Source organism: Electrona antarctica (genome assembly GCF_951216825.1).
Source record: "Electrona antarctica genome assembly, chromosome: 16".
Lineage (NCBI taxonomy): Eukaryota > Metazoa > Chordata > Actinopteri > Myctophiformes > Myctophidae > Electrona > Electrona antarctica.
In genome coordinates this window covers 18,677,189-18,697,408 of record NC_136797.1, presented here as the reverse complement: position 1 = coordinate 18,697,408, position 20,220 = coordinate 18,677,189, and the positions used below count along the sequence as shown (strand labels likewise).

At 44.4% G+C, this 20,220-nt stretch overlaps 1 protein-coding gene across 1 annotated transcript in view; it reads right to left on the bottom strand.

Moving 5' to 3' along the window:
* Nucleotides 1-17,852, bottom strand: part of LOC306939130 (matrix metalloproteinase-17-like) — a 114,348-nt gene extending 96,496 nt beyond the window's left edge. Inside the window, exon 1 of the mRNA XM_079523630.1 lies at nt 17,319-17,852. Coding sequence (XP_079379756.1) covers nt 17,319-17,465 — 147 coding nt within the window. The 5' untranslated portion in view covers nt 17,466-17,852. The remainder of the gene's footprint in view (nt 1-17,318) is intronic.
* Between the last annotated feature and the right edge of the window lie 2,368 nt (nt 17,853-20,220).

Sequence of the window (20,220 nt, the reverse complement as noted above, 5' to 3'; positions counted from 1 at the left end):
CGGACACAAAAAACGCAAGCTTATTTTACACGTGTAGTCGCTCGGTCGCTTGCGTCGTTTACGTCGGTCTATTATAATATTTAATGTGCAAACATCTACTAGCCCACTAGATGGCACCTGCAGTTGGTCTATTGTATTACATGCGAATGCGATGCGTCAAATATGTTTAGATTGTATAAACTGTACTGACGTGCCACTTTATTTTTTGTTATGAGTTGAGATGTAGTTATAACTGTATGAGTTTTGAAACTTGTTTATTCTAATTGAATTGACCCACTTTTGGCGTCTTTTGCTAGTGCTGTAATCAATTAATCATTACGTTCACACGGGCAGATTACAGTCTACCATTCATTGTCAAAGGAAGCCGCTAGTGGATGATCATCAGCACCGGAAAACACGGTTTGTTGGTCGCGTCTGTAAATGGTCAAATTGTCACCAAATGGAAGCATAGGATTAGGAGACACACACATTCTCTCCGCTCTAATTCAGCTGAGTTCTCGTCTGAAAAGCAGGGCTGGACTGGGTCAAAGGGCTAACATTTGGCCCAAAAACATATTAAAGCAATGGGGGCGGCCCATTCTTTGGGCGGCCCATTGCCCACTGTACATAACGTCAGTCCAGGCCTGATAATCACAGACGAGTTTGCAAAGCAGTGCTTCGAACGCTGGTGTCATGTTGTCCTGTTTAACTTCCAATGTGATATATCCATGCCGATCGTGTTTACGTTTACAACTCAATGTGCCGGCGGAAGTGTTGTCCTCTTTCAAGAGCGGTCGAGCAGAGGAGGAAAAGCCTTCTTGCTCTCTGCTGCCTCCAGGTGGGCAGGGTGTCCTCGACGCAAGGTACGCAATGCAAGCAATTTGGTTGCGTTGGCTTGGGATCAGATCTCAACCTGACGGAGCGAGACAGATCACGTAACCGACGCAACGCAAGGGAGGAATTTCTCTCACCCTCCGTTCCTTATGTACTCTTGTGTCGATTACGTTCGACTCTGTCAAGCACTTAAGATGCTCGGTAAGTACTGGGAGCAGTGATGCTTCACCTCAGCCATCCATCTGCCATCTGTACAGTGGTTCCCAAAGTGGGGTCCGGGGACCCCTAGGGGTCCTTGAGAGAGTTCCAGGGGGTCGCCAGCTAAATGATAATTAGGAACCAAATGGGTCCATTTGGTTCCATTCGTACACTCTGAGTTAAATTAACATTGATTTTACAATACAAAGTGGGGTCTCAGAGATAGAAATGCCATTAAATAGGGGACCATAGCCTAATGCATGTCAAACTGGGGGTCCTTGAAATTAAACGGGTTGAGAATCACTGCTAGAGCCGTAAAAATCTTCTCTTATGGGGGTCCTTGGGGTACATTGTCAAATGGGGGTCCGCAGGCTAATTAGTGTCAATTTGGGGGTCATTTACACAGAGGCATTTCCAGGAATTACATGTTGGGCAGGCAAGATGTGTCGTCGTCGTCGTCCCCCCTCTCCTCCCCGCACACATCAGAAGCACTAAAGGTTTTCAAAGAGATATACCTGCCAGACGAGTAGGCTACAAAGGCTGAAAGGCATGCATTTGCATTCCAATGGGTGATTGAGGGTCGCGCTCTACCACAACGGCCAATCCGCTGTCCACTAATAGTTCTCAGGTCTGGTGTTTGTCCTCTCTCTTTTTCTCAGTGTATATGGATTTTGGCCAGGCAGAAATGGATTTGGACCGCCTGCCCTCGCCTTATTGTAGATACGCCACTGCGTTGACATGAACGTTTTTGGGTACCACTGGTCTAGTATACCGTGTAATGGGGATATATCCCTTCATTGTTCGGCTGATATGACAATAAGCCACTCCTACGGTCCGGCCTACTCACTTAAATAATGTCTGCAAGTGCACAGAGTAGACTACAGTAATATATTCATAGTGTGACATATTGGCACTTATTGAAACAGAACCATTTAATTCCAAGGTGATCCTTTTATTAAAGCTGTGTCATTACAAAGTGTAAAATATGGTTATGGCCCTTTGCAAACTGCTGGCACTGCAGCGTAAAATAGAATTGATTCGGGTTAAATGATAATAACACGACCTTCAGTACAATATCTATGGACTTCAGCATCTGCAACAGAGGCAGGAAATCTTTATCTACCTGATTCATAACAGGGGATTCAGGTTATAAATTGAAGAGAGGACTATATACTAGAGAAACCCCTACAATTCTGGTAACAAAGGAATGTAATGAATATGTTTTTGTAACTTGTAGATGTCAGATAAGATTTTAAAGTAATGCAGCGTACAGTAGAACCATAAATGGGTTCATGGAGCTACAGTATTTGGTTTGAACTCATTCTGGGCGGGAACCCGTTTTGGTGTTTTAACTAAGCATTATGTTATACTTTAGCTATTGAAAAATAGCAGATCTACAAGCTCATAGTGCGCCACCAAATGGCGCGCTACGAGCTTGTAGGTCGGCTATTTTTGAAAAATTGTGAAAATGCGGCACAAATCTTTGAATATATATTCTTTCGGGGGGAACATTTTTTTTATTTCGACGTCAGGCCTAAATGGGTTGAAAGCACTAATCGAAAAACCATATCATGTGATGTAACGATGCACATTTGTTCCAATTCCTGAATGCTTTATATATATATTATCAAAGTGATAATCCTCCAGACCTACTTTTAAAGGAGAATAGCTTCCAGCAATGTAAAAGACTATAAAGATGGTGTTGCGTGTACAGTGATTTAAGAATCTACAAGGACAGCCATCATCACCCTCCTATACAGCCCTTCTTTTCTAAGGCCCAATGTGTTATTCAGATCAATACACTTTGTCCATGATGGTCAACCAGGTCATCACCGTTAATAACAGCACTAAAACAAAACAAAAAAGATTTGACTTTGCAGCACAGCAAAATGCAACCAATCACTGTATTTTTGTTTATCGTTGATATGCTTAATCTTTTGTTTCCTAACTGAAGCGTAATTACAAACAGTCGTAAAATATAGTGAAACTGACAAAACGGCACGTCTTAAGTCATTGCAGTCGTATTGATGTGCTCATTTAATAAATGTCAAGTTCCAAGACTTCTAAGCATCTTCACAGGGACTATGTGGTCCAGACAAAACCACAGAGTGAATGAGAGAGACAGAAAGGTCAGATGGGGTTTAATGTGTACAAATGATTACAGTGGAACTGTGTTATTTTCAGTTTGGCTCCACAATAAAGTACGGATCTACCCTTGGAAGGAAAATGGCAGGCAATACAAGTCGGAAAGGTTCAGGGTGAAGAAAATACAGGAGTTGGTGGAACAATATTTCAGATGTTTGTCAGTACGCTAGCAGGAATTATTGTTCTTTTATCACAACATGTCTAAACTCTAGAGATCACTACTGAAAGTTGAGAGAGTATGGAGAGATGTCAGCTTCCCCTTTGTGCGGAAATACAACGTGTTCCTTTGTAGCACCTGAATGACTGCCTACACACTGTAGCTTCGCTCGTGCTCCCTCAGAACCGGCACAAATGTAGAGTATAACCATGTAGTCCTCCATTTATTGGAAATCCATTTCAACTGACACTGTCAGAATGAGGAGTCAGCACCGAGATCAAACCAGGCATAGAATCTACTGTGTGTTCCCATCAGCAGGCAGTGCATGCAGACTCCTTCAAAGATCCACATTTTCTTTTCTTTTTGTTTCCATTAATCAAACATCGCTTTGTTTACGTTCCAAATTCTGCACAGTGTATGTATGGTATTGGACCCAATGAGTCTGAAAGGCTGTATCATTCATTGCTACAGCGTTTACAACCAGTGTCTCGCTGTGCTGTCCACCCCCTCATTTGATTGATCAGATCTAGATACTATTCCCGTAGTCGTGTTCTATTTGTAGTGTGACAAGGACTAGAGCTCTGCACTCTGCACAGGTCCTCCCAAACTGGAAATATCCAAGACTTGCCGAGTTCGATTCCGTGTTTTATTATGGGCGAATAGGTTCTGAATTCATTACCGTGGGTCGGTCAGCCCCATGTCCCCTCAGCTTATAGGGCCACGGTTAGGGTTGAATTCATTACCTTGGGTCGGTCAGCCCCATGTCCCCTCAGCTTATAGGGCCACGGTTAGGGTTGAATTCATTACCGTGGGTCGGTCAGCCCCATGTCCCCTCAGCTTATAGGGCCACGGTTAGGGTTGAATTCATTACCGTGGGTCGGTCAGCCCCATGTCCCCTCAGCTTATAGGGCCACGGTTAGGGTTGAATTCATTACCGTGGGTCGGTCAGCCCCATGTCCCCTCAGCTTATAGGGCCACGGTTAGGGTTGAATTCATTACCTTGGGTCGGTCAGCCCCATGTCCCCTCAGCTTATAGGGCCACGGTTAGGGTTGAATTCATTACCGTGGGTCGGTCAGCCCCATGTCCCCTCAGCTTATAGGGCCACGGTTAGGGTTGAATTCATTACCTTGGGTCGGTCAGCCCCATGTCCCCTCAGCTTATAGGGCCACGGTTAGGGTTGAGGGAATATAGGGCTGAGGTAACATACCGTAGGTCAGCGGTGGAAAAAGTACTCATATTTGGTAAATGGTAAATTTTATATAGCGCCTTTATCCAAGGCGCTTTACATAGATTGTGCATTACATTCACCCATTCACACACACATTCATACACCGATGGCGGCGGAAACCATGCAAGGCACCAATCAGCACATCGGGAGCAATTAGGGGTTCAGTGTCTTGCTCAAGGACACTTCGACACTAACTCTGGGGGAGCCCGGGTTCGAGCTGGCGACCTTGCGGTTACCATCCAGCCACTCTACCCCTGAGCCACCGTCGCCCCTATTTGTTAGTTAAGTAAAAGTATCAATACTGCAGTGTAGAACTACTTCATTACAAGTAAAAGTCCGGTAATCAAAATTTACTTTGAGTAAACGTACTAAACGTATTGGAATCAAAATATACTTAATGTACCAAAAGCAAAAGTATTGTGTATTACGTAAGTATTGTGCACAATGTCCCGTTTCAAGTTTTCAAGTTCAGCTGCACATGCAAGCTGAGTTGAGAGCAGATCAAAGGTGTGCGATTCCTTCTTCGGCGAGGTGAAAACATTCTTATTTCATTCCTTATTGTGGACTGCTACGTAGCTGCCAGCTTCCATAATGGAGTAGCCATTCGTTGGCATCTACTGGTAAAACTGCATTTTCATAGCAATTGTAATTATTAGCTTTGTCAGATTCATATAGCCTAATAGTCTGCCAGTCGGCTCTGTTCTGTAATATCTTGCAGTCTGAGTCTGCTACTCTCTTGAGATATGAATCGCTGAATTAATTTGAAGAGTCCAATTAGGGTTTGCGTCCCTCATTAAAAAAAAAGGGGAAAAAAAGAAAAGACGGAATCCATCAGAACGGATTTCACACATCCATTAGGGTCCGGGTCCGTCATTTTCGGACCACAGTATCTAAAGGGGTAATTGTTGATTAGAGGGAAAAGACAACTTGATATTATTCTCTGGCACAAACTGACTATCATAAAATAATATTAAATACATGGTCTCTGGCACATTACCCAAACCAAAATATGTTCTGGGACTCATATGTCCCCGTCCTTTTCCTTCTCAATCTCAATCTCTTATCTTTGTACTTTATACTGTCCATGTCCCCCTCACCCGTTCCTTCTCTAGCGCTCATTTCAATTGGACCTGCAGAGAAATGGGGGCACTTCACAAGATCGTTAGATAGAATGTTGAAGTTGATCTCTCAGCACATCAAACACTTCCTCTTCATCAGTGGTTTCTCCACTATTTTCCGGGTTTATTTTCTGCCCTCCTCTCTCCCCAAACTTGTTAAGAATTGACAAATGTTCATAAGAGACAAATTGTAGGATCACCTGCTGCAGTGTGTCTCAGAGCAAGTTAGAGAGAAGAGAGAAAGTGAAACAGAGCCATCAGCCACACACATTCATCTTGGAAAGTCCAAGGGACTCTTCTTTCAATTAAAATTAAAAATGTCTTGTTTTATTTTGACTAGCGGCCACTCTGGCAAATGCATACACAAGTAAATTAGCAAGCCTACATGTACGCACGCATGCACACACACGCACGCACGCCTTTCATTATGAATCTGACAATTTCTGGAAACAATTAATAGGAGTTATGTTGTTGCTTTGGGGTTTACTTGATGGTGTTTTAAAAGCAGCAGAGCTGCCTGGCCTCTGTGTTATTTTAAGCCTCCACATGCGCGCCAGCCAACACCAAAACCCACAGTAATTACTAGATCTGCTCGGTCCTTTGGATAGCTACAGACGACCACGGCCTTGATCTGGTCTGAGACAGAGAGGGAGGGGGCTCCCTCTGTTAAAATAGGACTGGGACGCCACATGGACTTGATTTGGGGTTTTCTATAAGGGGAGTCTTGGAATGGCCCCGCTTGCTCCTAAACCTCTGTTAAGCATTGACATCAGCAGGAGCCAATGGAGAATGGAGGAGGATCGCGTGCAACTCGTCTTGCGGAGAGAACTAATTCTGTTCAGTTGCCCACACAGTTTGATCCATTACTACTGTAAAGACATCCGCTTGGCGCTTTTGGTTTTCCAATACATGAAACAAATCACTGTCTCGTGAGTTGACTGCAAAGGCAGCATTTAGGCCACTCTGGACTTGAAACGCTCCAAGCTGGCATGTTGGGGAGTGAATAGTGCTTGAGCTTAAAGGCGTGTGACACAGTACTATTTTGCAACACAGCTTCTGCCATCTTTGCCTGTCATTGTTGTTTGACAAATGCTTGTAGTGCACTTCATGCACTCCATCATAGCAAGTATAATTAGGAATTAGCGTCTCTGAGCCAAACATATGTTACCACTTCACCGTAGGGGTGACGATCCCGCTGGTGCACACAGGTGTTCATTGTTATTCTCAATGTCACTTTGACTGGGATGGACAGCCAACGTGGCTGTTGTGGGGACTGAACCTCCTATCATTTTACTGAACCAGCACAGGCCAGGCCACCCTGGTCAATGTTTTCATTTTTTTACTCTCAGACGTATAGGGTAACATTATCGTATGAAAAGCACCCCACAGATTCATAGTATAGCCAATGACAAATAACAGACAACCATTGTGACTCCAGCCAGCAGATGGAGACGTGCGTGTGTGTGCAATGTTGATGAATTGAATACATAGGACCACAATGGAAATAAGTCCCCCAGACTTTTTTGTTATGCTTTTAGCCTTAATGTCTTATACTATATGATCCTTGGTTTACAATACATTTCTGACTAATCAAGTATTCAGTCAGTGTGTGTGCGTGTGCACGCTGCACTACTAGCCAATTACAATGCCCCTCCAGGTGCAGACATGCAACAGCTATACTAGCCTGTCGAGCGAGACTGTTGGCTCATACAATTTTCAAATGCTTGCACCATACAGTCTCTGCAACGGAAGCACTGGAAATCATACAGAGTAAGGCGGATGCTCACCCCCCCCCCCCCCCTCACACCCACTTCCATTTAGTCTTTGCAATCACGCATGTGTTGTAAATCAAATTAGTTCAAGCCTATGCTTGCTTGCTTCAAAATATATATTTTAAAATATATTTTCGTGAACAGAAATGACAAACAAATGGCAGCTTCTGTTACTGTATCTGCATACAGGCTCTATGTAGCATTCAGAGGTTGTGGAGCAGTTGTCTGCTTTGAGAAACAGTACACCAACACAAGCCACTGAGATTTGCAGTCACGTAGCACTCCGAGATTCGAAAGAATGTTAAGTGCTTTATAAATAAAATGCATTATTATTATTATTACCAACACAAGCCAAGACTCCAGATTTAAGGTCAAGATGAAATGTATTTAATGTATAACACACCCTCTGTCATAGTGCAACTATGTAACAATAAATAAATAACGCATTACAGGTATATTGTATTTTTAGATCAAATAAATAAATATGAACCAACCTTCCACAGAGCTATACAATTCATTATGTTCCACAACCAGACTAGAGGGCAGTGCTGTTTGATCTACTCGTTAGAACTCTTTCGGCAGACATGGACAGTAGTGTTGGTCTTATTCATGACATTTATAAAGATCGCTACAGTATGTCCGGTCCGCTATTTGAGCAAGTGCAAGTTCAAAGCACGCAAAGCTCATTATTTGACATGTCTAAAGACAGAACAGCTGACACAGCATTTCAAATAGTTCCTGTTGGTGTATTACTGGTACAGTATGTGAATGTAAAGCCGCTGAGCTTTGCGTTTCCAGGTGGATGCCTGGTCCACTATTGCATAATTTCAGTATGACAAATTGGCCTATATATTATATAATTATAACATCATATTTGTCCTAGTGATGGCAACATGACACTTCCCAAACATTTGGCAACTCCGGTTGCACTGCAATGTCGTAATGACAGCCCCTTCCCCCCCATTGCCCCATACCTTTTAATGACAGCCCCTTCCCCCCCCATTGCCCCATACCTTTTCATACATCAGCACAACCCAAAAACATTGTGACCGCAGACAGACAGACAGAATCCTGGCAGATATGTTTTGTTTTAGGTTATGGCCGCTTACTGGTAGTTTCACTTCAATTGTATTGAAGGTTAGGCATTTCACTGTGATGGGTTAGGCATTTCACTGTGATGGGTTAGGCATGGTTACTTTGGTTGGTGTTAGGGTGAGGGATTGGGTTCTGAATCAAATTATCCAGGGGATTTGGGGGAGTCTGCGTCTCAGTTTCATCAGCCAGTTCAATCCTGAAAGTCATAGTGATGGACTGTTTTGCAGAGTGATAAAGGTGAAAGCCGAACATAAGATGCCATCAGGGTCGGCTTAACGGAAGGGCTTTAGGTGCTGTAGCACAGGGCACCAACCTTGTGGGGGGGCACCAAATGGCATGGAGAAAGTGAAAAAAGATTCACTCAGCTATTGCAGCAAGAGCGCCGAAATTTAGAAGCAAAAGCTGCTGAAGGAGCGCTAAAACGGTGAAACGCGCCGGTGAAGCGTCAACCCCCCCCCCCCCCCCCCGGCTGACAAAAAGGTCCCGGGGGGAACCAAAACGGCTCGTGGCACCAGGCACCACGAAGGGTTAATCTGTCCCTGGATGCCATTGTTGTAAATTCATTTTAACTTCTCTGGCTTCACTTGGTTTTAGTTTATGTTTTTCAGCTACGTTAGTTTAGTCTATTGAATTTGATAGTGAGTGAGATGGTGCAAAATCATTAAAAACGGACATTGGCCTATAAATGCAATTGTATTTTATATATTCAAATCAAAGAATTAACACTTTGACTCCCAAGGGAATTGATAACAAACATCGTTTCCCTACCGTGTTTTTCAATAACCTTTGAAGAATCACTCGATCGAGAAGGTAGGTCCATTTCGCGATCGTCCGCTTTTCCTAGTGTCGGACTTTGGTGCAACTCACTAGTGAAAAATGTATCTTACAACTCTCAACATCAAGTAAAGTTGAGGTTTATTTGGAAATATCCGTTTCTTTGATTGAAAGGGGCTATAGAACAAATCCCAAAAGCCCTGAAAGCAGTGAGAGCCAATGAGGTGTCAGGTTCTTGACAATGCTAGGGAGTAGGTCTCTGGCAGATTTTCTGAAGGGTTACAATCCTCAATGTCCTCAAACTTTAACTGTCTGCAAAACTTTACACTTAGCAAGCCTAGGGTGACACATGGACGGGTTGCCAATGCCATCTCTTTCTATATGATTGCTTCTCTCCACTGGTCGCCTGTGAGTTGTATCAGAATTGAATTTAAGATTCCACTGATGACTTTGAAAGTGTTGCAAGATTAGGATCCTTGTCAGATTGAGATATGCCAGTCCCCCGTATGAGCCTGAGAGCAGATCCTCAGATGGGGTCCAATTGATTGCTCCTAAATCCTTCCTCATTACATCGGGTGATCTGGCTTCTGTGGCCCTCAGGCACCTAGGCTTTGCACGCTCCTGAGGATCTGAGGGTAGCAAAACCAGTGGCATCATTTAAATCACCTCTGAAGGCCTACTTTTATTTTGCCATAGCATTTCCAAAGTATTATCCGTGATTATTGACTGTTCCTGTCATTTGTAAAGCACTTTGTAACCTTGTTTATTGTCTCTCTCAGTATCTTTCTATTTCCTACAAGCTGTCTGTCCTGTCCCACTGGACACGTTACTGAAATAATCTCTTTGCCCTAAATCTGAGCCCCCACAATGCAATGGTGAGGCACAGAAGGTCACAGCACTTGATAGAAGTAGGACAGGAGTATTCTAGGCTTACAGCCTGGGAGTGTGAGCACATTGACATGGAGACGGTATCATCCAGCACTTTACAATCTTGCATAATTCACCATGCACACTCACACAGAGCTGATGAGGACAATTAAGGGAAATATGATTCCTCTCCTCTCTCTCACTGCAGATGCAAATTATCCCCTTGGTTCATTTGTTCAGAATGGCAGGTGAGAATCTCGATCCCAGGAGAAACACTATTGATTATGTTTGTCAGAGTTGACTAGATGCAGTGGCGGAGGGAATGTCCCACGGGCCCTGATGCGAGATTGACAGCCCATGCCCACCTCCCGCGCGGTGAACGCCGACCGGGGCCGTACCACTTGGACTAAAAACCTCAATGTGACTCAGCTGCAGCATACCTGAGGCAATGAATATACATACAGTAGGCTCACAGGTTGCATATCGAAAGAAACGTTACATATCGACATATAGCTCCATAACCATTACAAACGGAGCTAGTAAGTGTTGTAGTCTGTAGTGATGCACGGGCCGGCCCGATGCCCGCAGGTCCCGCGGGTTGTTCCACGGGGCGGGCGGACGGTTCAAGGTTTTCAGCGCAATTATCGTGCGGCGGGGCGGGGCGGATTACCCCCCCCCCCCCCCCTCCTCCTCCCCCAAAAAGGAGGGAAAAAAGCATTCCGGTACCTGGTCTCCTATTCCTCATGAATATGAAAATCATCAGCTTGTTCTGTTGTTCTTATGCTTATGAAAGGGGGCTCTTTGACCGTCGGAGAACAGTGTCCTCTCCGTCCTAAACTGCATGTTAAAACAATTCCCCTCTGAGGCTCCGAGTCTGAACCTGGCCGTCCATCATCAGCGCAATGAGCGCATCTGCATTCAATCGTTCTTAATTGAGCGCGTGGCCGTGCAGGCGTGGAAAGTGCGCGCACACAGAATTATAGGATCTACAAGTTGTGAGCTTGTAGATCGGCTATTTTGGGTGTGCGGTACCGCCGCCGCGCAATGAAGTCGAAGTAACAATCGAAACTATAATGAGAACATGACATTCATTCATTTCGAGTGGAGAGCTACACTCACGTATGTTGTGTATAATAAGTTTTATATGTTCATTCGAGGGACCGTCACCTCCCTCACTTCTAGGCAATCAAGAAGTGCGATTATGCATGCGATTCTGCGAATGATGCGATACTTAATATTAATACCGGCAAAGCAAGCAACTGCTCATTTTACTTTGATATTAACCAGTAATGTGGGCTGCAGTGCAGGGCAGACTGGTTGGGACTAGGGTTGGGATTCGTTAGGATTTTAACGGTTCCGGATCCTTCCCGGATCCCTCTTAACGGTTCCGGATCCTAACGGTTCCCTTAACGGATCCTAATATTATTTTTTCCCCTTTTTTTCTGTCATAGATTATGCTTATATTATAACTAACCTAACCAAGTACATAATAAACACAAATTAATTCATTCAATTATTGAAAATGCACTTTACAATTATGAGGTGGCACTATTATTTAAACTTCACCACCACCACCACCAACAATGATATTGTTGTGGTGGCTAGCTGCTGCCAGCAGCTAGCCACCACAACAATATCATTGTTGCAATTTGTACTGTATATATATTGCAATTTGTATACTGTATATTAAATATACAGTACACATTGCAATAATGATATTGTTGTGGTGACAAATGTTGTCTTAATGTTCAGATTAATTTAATATGAAGGACCCCTTACCCTAATGGAAACAAGCCATAGTGCTTTCTTGGATTATAAAATCCTCTTAGCAGACCTTGTATTGAACTGTAGGCTACGTTCCTGTGCTTTTTTCTGCAAACTGTTTATAAAGTATCAATCTATGGAGATATGCACCTAAACGCTGGGCTCTCAACAGTCTCGCGATTAATTTAGAGCCAAATCAAAAGCAGTTGAGTTGCTTATAAGTTGTAAAAAATAAGTGCAGACAAATTGATTTGGCTCTATAGTTAACGTGATTCATAAAATATCAGACAGAAAGACATCGAGTCATTGGCGTTCTAAATTAACACCATTAACAACAGTTGTACAATACGCCTAATGAAAAGCTCTGTAGACGTTAGTAGTTTTTATTTTCTATTACGTTACTAGCCTGGGGAAAGTAAACCAGCCTTGCATCAGATCGTCCCCCGCCAGCTGTGGTGGAGCTGCGGGGAGAGCGGGCACGGCTTTCCGCATGGCTCACAAACGCGCCTAGATTATTCTCGTGAGTTGTGGACTCGTGTAGGCATATTGATTTTGATGTTTCCTCAATGTGGACGTGGTGCAACTGGTACAAGTTGCAACAACTTTTGCAGGGAACTATAGCGTCGCATTTATTGCACGTTGCGTGCTCAGCCGCTCAGCCTCAGCCTCAGTCATTTCCCTCTCTGTTAACCACACTTTGGAAATCTGTGCGACATACTGTCCCACTCGCTCCGTGCCGGTCGCTGAATGCACAGAACAGTGGGCGTACCCCGACCTCACTCACTCGTGTAGGTGGGGTGACGTCACCCCAGGCTCTGCTTGCATGCATGCACACACAGACACAGCGGAGCTAAATGACGACTGATGAGATCCGTTTGGGGAACCGTTAATAAAGAAACGATGGAACCGGCTCCGGATCCGCAATGTCGGAACCGGGTCTGAAATGGACCCGGTTCCGAATCCCAACACTAGTTGGGACTAGTGTTTCAAATTAGATACTCCTCTAAATCTGGTTAGAAATGTAAAATAAAAATAAAAGGTGCCTCCTCCCCTCTCTCTCTCGAAAGCAACTGAACTTGCTGTTGAAAAGCCGGTTGTTTTTTTGTTTTTGCGGGCCGCGGGGCGGGCGGGTTATTGATTAACACAATTTGTGCCCAAGACGTCCACAGACGTCCTAAGAATTAATATATTATTTTGCGGGGCAGGTTGGTGCGTGCTGGCTCCCGTGGCGGGACGGGACGGGCGAGTTATGCAAAAAAGCCGGCCCGCGCAACACTAGTAGGCTGCTATTCACAGTTGTGTCTGCCGTCTGTGGCTGTGACAATGAATGGGAATTCGGGAAAGTTGATTAGTCATTTTTCAGTTCAAGTGGTAAAGTTAACGTGGGCAATGTGTCCATCTTTATGATTACTGTTGTCTTTCACCGGCATGCGACTTCACTCAACCTCCACTCATTGTGAATGGAGCTGTTGTGTTTGTTGTGGTTCCATTTCCAATGCCACCTAAGTTTACTCCATATATCTTGCCCAGCTCTTTTGAAAGAGTCTGTGGTTCTGGTTCTTTTCAAAACTCAACTTTACCAGGCGACTGTAGAGTCTTGCTAAAACGGTTCACAGTCAGCAACACCGGAGCAAATACGTCTGTACTCTGTATTTCTGTAACGCGCAACCGGACGAGCCAGCCAGTAAGCAGCCCAGTTTAAACACTCTCTTTCCGGCGGGCACCGTGAAGGGCCCTTCACAATAAAGCGTCTCCCTTTACCTTTATTTTACACTGGTTTCTATTGACAGGAAATGTAGTCTTAGTCGCGGTAACTTAACAGCGTACACGTGTTTGTGGGAGAGAGGGGGTGCACACTGCACACGCAGATCCGACACACCAAAGGTCCGAAGCGCGGGGACATGTGATGCGATGCGAAAATGCGATGGTCCGACATGCGCTGCTCCCGTGCTTGTGGTTATGGTTAGGTTAGGTTAGGGATTGAAGTTTCGGATCAATAGTATGTCGGAACTAAAGCCTGTACCCGGAGAGAGAGCCAGAGAGAGAGAGAGAGTTTACAGTTTATTACGGTAGGAGCGGCCGCAGTCCGCCAGTGACTAGATGGAATTATACCGTTCTTTTCTGTTTGGTGTGGGCTTTCTTTCCCTTACCATCTTTTGTTCAGGCTGATGCACAGCACACTCTATATTTTCCCTTGGCTGTCAATAAATCCAGCTTTCTCTTTGATTCCCCCCTCATTCGCAGGGGGCTGTGGGCATAATTAGAAGATCCGGGAATGGCCGGTGAAGGAAAGCTTACTATCTGGATCTCAGGGAGAGTGCAAGGTGGGTGCATGAGATTAAGCTGAGTGAATGTGACACTGCTAATTTGAGGGAGGGAGAGAGAGAAAAAGAACGAGTGCGAGAGAGATAATCACTAATGATGAGAGAGTAGGCCTAGTGGTGGTGAAGAGACCATCAGTAATTTAACCACTTAAACCATATACGTTGTTGTGTATGACTAATAGTAGACCATAGAAGCACACAACAGACACATTTTGGAAAATTCCTATAATGACCTGCCCCAAAAATAGAGACACCAGGGTTAATGTATTAAGAAGTATCAGTGGGAGGGAGAAGGAATACGAGAAAAGCACGCTGGAAGTGAGAAGGGTGAAATTCACTTCTCTTCTCCTCTGCAGATGGGGCCAGATGGTGGTCTCATTAAAGAAATTACGCAGCAAAATGAGAGTCTGTTCTTTAAGACAGATACAGGATGTCAGGGTGTGGCGTTTAGTGTACCGCTAAACCTCAGGGGGGGATTTCAATGGCACACAGTTCACACTAAGACAACGTGAACTGTGTAACGGTTATCATGTATGTGCGTACGCACGCACACACACACACACACACACACACACACGCGCACACACCGCACCTGGTGCTTTGTTGGAGCATTGGTGACATTGTCAGTTGATAGATACAGTAGGTCAATATGTGCTTCTCCTTCAGATCGTGCTGAAATGTATATTGGTTATTGGCATCGATATTGTAAGGGGGCCCCCAAATATTCTTTATGATACTGCTAGGAGCTTAAATTATGCTATGTTACTTTCATTGATGCAAGCCAGAGCCCAATCGAGTGATTATCGATTGACATGATATAACATGCTCTGAAAATGTGCACGGCCCACCCCCGCGAATGCTTATGAGATTTTCAAGTGAGCCCTGGTCCAGAAAAAGTTGAAGACCACTGACCTGGCCCGGGCCGGCCTAGCGGTCCAGTCCAGGTACCTAGGCTGCTAATCCAGTCCGTCATAGGTTCGACTCCAGATCCCGAACCTTTGCTGCATGTCACTCCCCATCTCTCTCCCCCCATTTCCTGTCAGCTTACTGTACCCTACCAAATAAAGGCAGAAAAAGCCCCCCCACCACTCCCCTAAAGAAAGAAAGAAAAAAAACTGACCTCTTTGGTTTGAACTGCCTTACTGCCTCCTTACAAAGACAAACAACACAAAGCAATCATTATACCAAAAGCTGCCCAGCTTCCACTTCTCTGTAGTTTTTTACCCCCATCCTGCTGGGATGACACTGCAACTACACCACTGAGCCTTTATTAATTAAATCAAATGCTATTTGATGGTGAAATATATTCTTTCCTCACTTGCGACTGTGCGTCACTTGCGACTGTGCGCGACTGTGCGTGTGCGTGGGTGTGTGCGTGTGCGTGATAAAGTCGGGAGAGAGTGTGTAAACAACCAAGTGTCCTTTTCTGGATGAATGGAAACTAATTTGGATGTTACATCAACGGTGCACCAGGGAGCCTGGGATTTCTGTACAAACAGAGAAAAGCCCCCAGGAGTAAATGTCTTGATGAGCAGAAATCATAGCACAGATTATACTGTAACTCTTAAGATCCGTTTCTCTGAAATGCTGAAATTGCATATTGATGCTCTGACTGTAGTTTGATGGAAAGCCTCTGCACTTGTGGTTAAGTGGGTGGCTTAGTGTGTGCGTGTGTGTGTGTGTGTGTGTGTGTGTGTGTGTGTGTGTGTGTGTGTGTGTGTGTGTGTGTGTGTGTGTGTGTGTCAGAAGACTTCACAATTGATCAGTAACGCATTAGGCTGCTATTAAACAGTGCATTGGTGTGGTCTGTGGTCATTTGATCCTGTAAACCTTAAGTTTGGTCAAAGGCCAGCTGACCAATAGCACTGGTTGCAAATTGTAATGGCACGAATTGCCTGCCAATGCCAAGTGACAGTCTAACAATACAACCTCCTCCTGGCAATGGATGCTGTGTTAAAATGGGAAAGAGAAGAGCAATGGAAATAGTAATAAAGCATAGATTAAAGAACATAGGTCTACAAAATGATCCTTAATTGTCACAGAAGCTACAAGGGACAATAGGCTATAGAGTAATTTGGGATGCACAGAATTCGCCTATAAGCTATTATATTGCCACTGAACTATAGCCATGGTTTTTATAGCAAGCTGCTCCGGCTATTTAGGCTGCTTTTATATATATATATATATATATATATATATATATATATAATTCTTATTTTTAGTCAATTGCATATTGGAATTCTTTAAAAGGTTTTGCTTTATCACTCTCCATTTCCCCGGGCAGCAACAACAAATAATTCTTCCATGGAGTCGTTTCAAAGCCCTTTCTTGCATTGCCGTGCGCACTATGGATACAAATTTTGGAACAGGAATGTCACTCGTATTGATTTGATTCTATCAATTTTGGCAGGATTTTCAATATTTAAATATGCCTAGATATTGGTAGCCCCCCTGTGATTCATTCGGAAATTGACTTCCACAACAAGTTCAAGTTCCACATACCTTCTGTTCTACCAACCAACTGCCAGGTATTCTTAGATCCGTTTTACTTAGCCATTTACTACATACATAGCCTACGCTAGCTCAAAATAGCCATTGTTTGAACTTGGCATCAGATATCATATGCACTTATGCTCGGCTATACACTACTATTTCCATCCAGGAATGATTTGCGCTCTGGTGAGAAAGCCCTCTGCATGATAGTTTACTATCGCGTAGCTTGTGTCCCGTCCGTCTCCTAAGGGGCTCTACATGTGACATGTCAGTAGACTGTGTTTGTAGACTCTGTATGCAAGGTAGTCTATACGCTGCCAATAAGAAACACGGAGCATGTATTCCATTCTGGCAAATTAAATTCCCCACATTCTGATTCTAGAAGCCTATTATTGACAGTTGACACGCTCTTTCATCTGTTGTAACGTCCACCCAAAAAAAGAAAGAAAATGTAGCGCAGCGAAACCGCCGCGCGGCTGCGGGGTTGTTTGGGATTCAATTCAATGCCAATGGTCAATAATTGGCAACACGTGTGTGTGTGTGAGTGTGGTAGAAAAGACAAAACTTACCACCCCCATGTCCAGCTGTTCGGTCGTGAGAGAGGGTGCCGCTCTTGCCAGAGAAACAAAACAAAACACGGACAACAGCAGCATCTCCGGGTGAATAATCCACACGCGCCGCGCACTCCTCCACTTCTGGAAAATCAGAGGAATCATGCCCCACCGCGGGCTACTCCTGGAGGGCTAGGAGACCGGTCCGGGTCCAACCCTCGCCTTCTCGGGAACCAGTCCAGATTCTTCTCATTTGCAGGGGAAATCACCGGTAAAAAGAAAAGAAGAAGGGGGGAAAAGAACAGAAAAAAACCCTATACTTCACTGTTGCGCGTAAACGCACGAAACACATCCGATGCCAGATTTTGCCAATGCTCAAACATAACGGGGATATTCTGGAAGCCCAGACGGTGCATATACAACTTGAGCTTGCCTATTATCAATCTCGTTAAATATGTCCCGTAGTAACAACAACCCGAGCTTTGGTGTATCTTCTGTCCCACATGGGTAAATGGGCGCTGTGCGTTCTGCTACAGCTGACTCTAACAGACTAACAACAGTAGCTGCAGAGAGTAGAATGTGGGGGGAAACTTCTCTTGTAGCTGAGACTGGAGGAGGAGGGATTCAGCACAGCAGTGGCTTCTTAATTCATGACGCGCTTCATACGCAGTTTCACACATCAAATATATGGGCTATAGGCCTAAGTATAACGGGTTACGGCCAATGACCCCGTCGCAATTAAATATGCCATTCTTGCTCCATTATGCTTATAGGCTATCAGAAAATGTCTTAGTTTAATATTAGATTGCCTGGGACGGGGGTGAGGAATCTGCACTTTGACAAGGCAGACCTATTGTTCACTCTACTGCTGTACACACACAAGGTTTAGGGCATATGTTTAATCATCCTATATTACAATTGAAAACATGTGCCCAAAAGCACGCACAGGAACAAAAGGCACCAGCTACTACGTCACTGACACGCTGCAACACGCTGCAACACACACTGCAACAACACACTAACACGTCACACACTTACCCTCCGCGTCGATCCACGGCTATCTCCTCATGTCGCGCCGCACGGCCACAATCGACACCAGCCGCGTAAAAATTGTCATCGCACTGCCACTAAAGCCGGCTCCCGTCCACACTCGCAAACAATATCAATATCAATAATAAACACAAACACGCCACAAGCACCGACACCCCCGCCTAATTTGTTGCCACGTCTATGAAAACAAGCACAGAAAAAATGCCATTCAACACGCTACTTACACACACTACCACTCGCTTACAATACGCGGACCTGGCAACACTACATTCTCTCTCCCATTTGCTCAGAGCCCACCACGTGACCCACACAGGGAGGGAGACGATTGCGTGATGCTTCTATGTACAGGATTCTATAGGTCACCACTTTTGGTGTGACACACATACGGCTTCTGTTTACTAATATGCGTTGTCAACACGTGCTGAGTTGACAAACATTGACCGACTTCGGAGAAGACTGATAGTTTCTCCTTTACTACTTAGGCTGTGGAAGTATTCACACTAGGCAACTTTTGCATTTATTGCCATTGCCAATTTGGGGAGAACAGGAGGACGAGGAGGTGATCAAGCTCCACAACACCACATTGGTAGGTAGCCTCAAGGCTGCATTTATTTGCCTTCTTTTTCCTCTCGAGGCTGCATGGGATGATGTGAACCCCTCCAGCAGGCTAGGGAGCACCGCTCCGGTTAGCGGAAAATGACCGCGGGGTGCGGGTTGCCAGGTTTTTTTATAAGTAAAGTATTTACATTCAATTAAAAAAACATATATATATAATACATTTTAATTTACGTCATATTTAGCGGCATTTCGACCTAATTTCTCTGTTCTTTGTCAATGGCAAATATTGAGACGTGTGGGGACTAAAGCTGTATATAGGAGGGCCCTCAAACACATTAGTTCATAACTTTTCATCGTGCTCCTAAAAAAAAAAGTGGCATTGACAATTTGGGGAGAAAAGGAGGACGAGGAGGTGATCAAGCTCCACAACACCACATTGGGAGGTAGCCTCAAGGCTGCATTTATTTGCCTTCTTTTTCCTCTCGAGGCTGCATGGGATGATGTGAACCCCTCCAGCAGGCTAGGGAGCACCGCTCCGGTTAGCGGAAAATGACCGCGGGGTGCGGGTTGCCAGGTTTTTTTATAAGTAAAGTATTTACATTCAATTAAAAAAACATATATATATAATACATTTTAATTTACGTCATATTTAGCGGCATTTCGACCTAATTTCTCTGTTCTTTGTCAATGGCAAATATTGAGACGTGTGGGGACTAAAGCTGTATATAGGAGGGCCCTCAAACACATTATTTCATAACTTTTCATCGTGCTCCTAAAAACAAATGTGTGCTACTAGCGGCAATTACATACACAGTTAAAATAATAAGAAATTTGCGCCAACGACTGCGTCGACACCTGGCGTGGAACAAACGGGACGAACCGAGGCGCATATATGGATAACAACACTACACGCGCGCTGCAACACAAAACAGCTGCATACAACGCGTGTCACTGTGCACTTCTGTATCTGTGGACTTCTGTATCGCAACGCGGGCCAACGCAACTCTGGGATGAGCGGGCCGAAGGCCCGCGAAATTCTAGTTACCTACAGGGGAAAACATAACATATATGCCAACAATTTATTAAAAGGTAATTTTTGTAGCCATTGACAATTAGGACAATATGGCCAGTGCAGTGGCCGGGTTACTGATTCCCATGGGAACACAACAGCCATATATTGGCATGAAAAATCGTGTAGGCCTACACACAGAATAGGTGTTACCAAAGATACAAATTAAAATTAATTTAGCGTCGCAAGAATAGAAGCCTGCCAGGCTCACTTTCACCTGGAACCTTAATTTGTATAGCATTG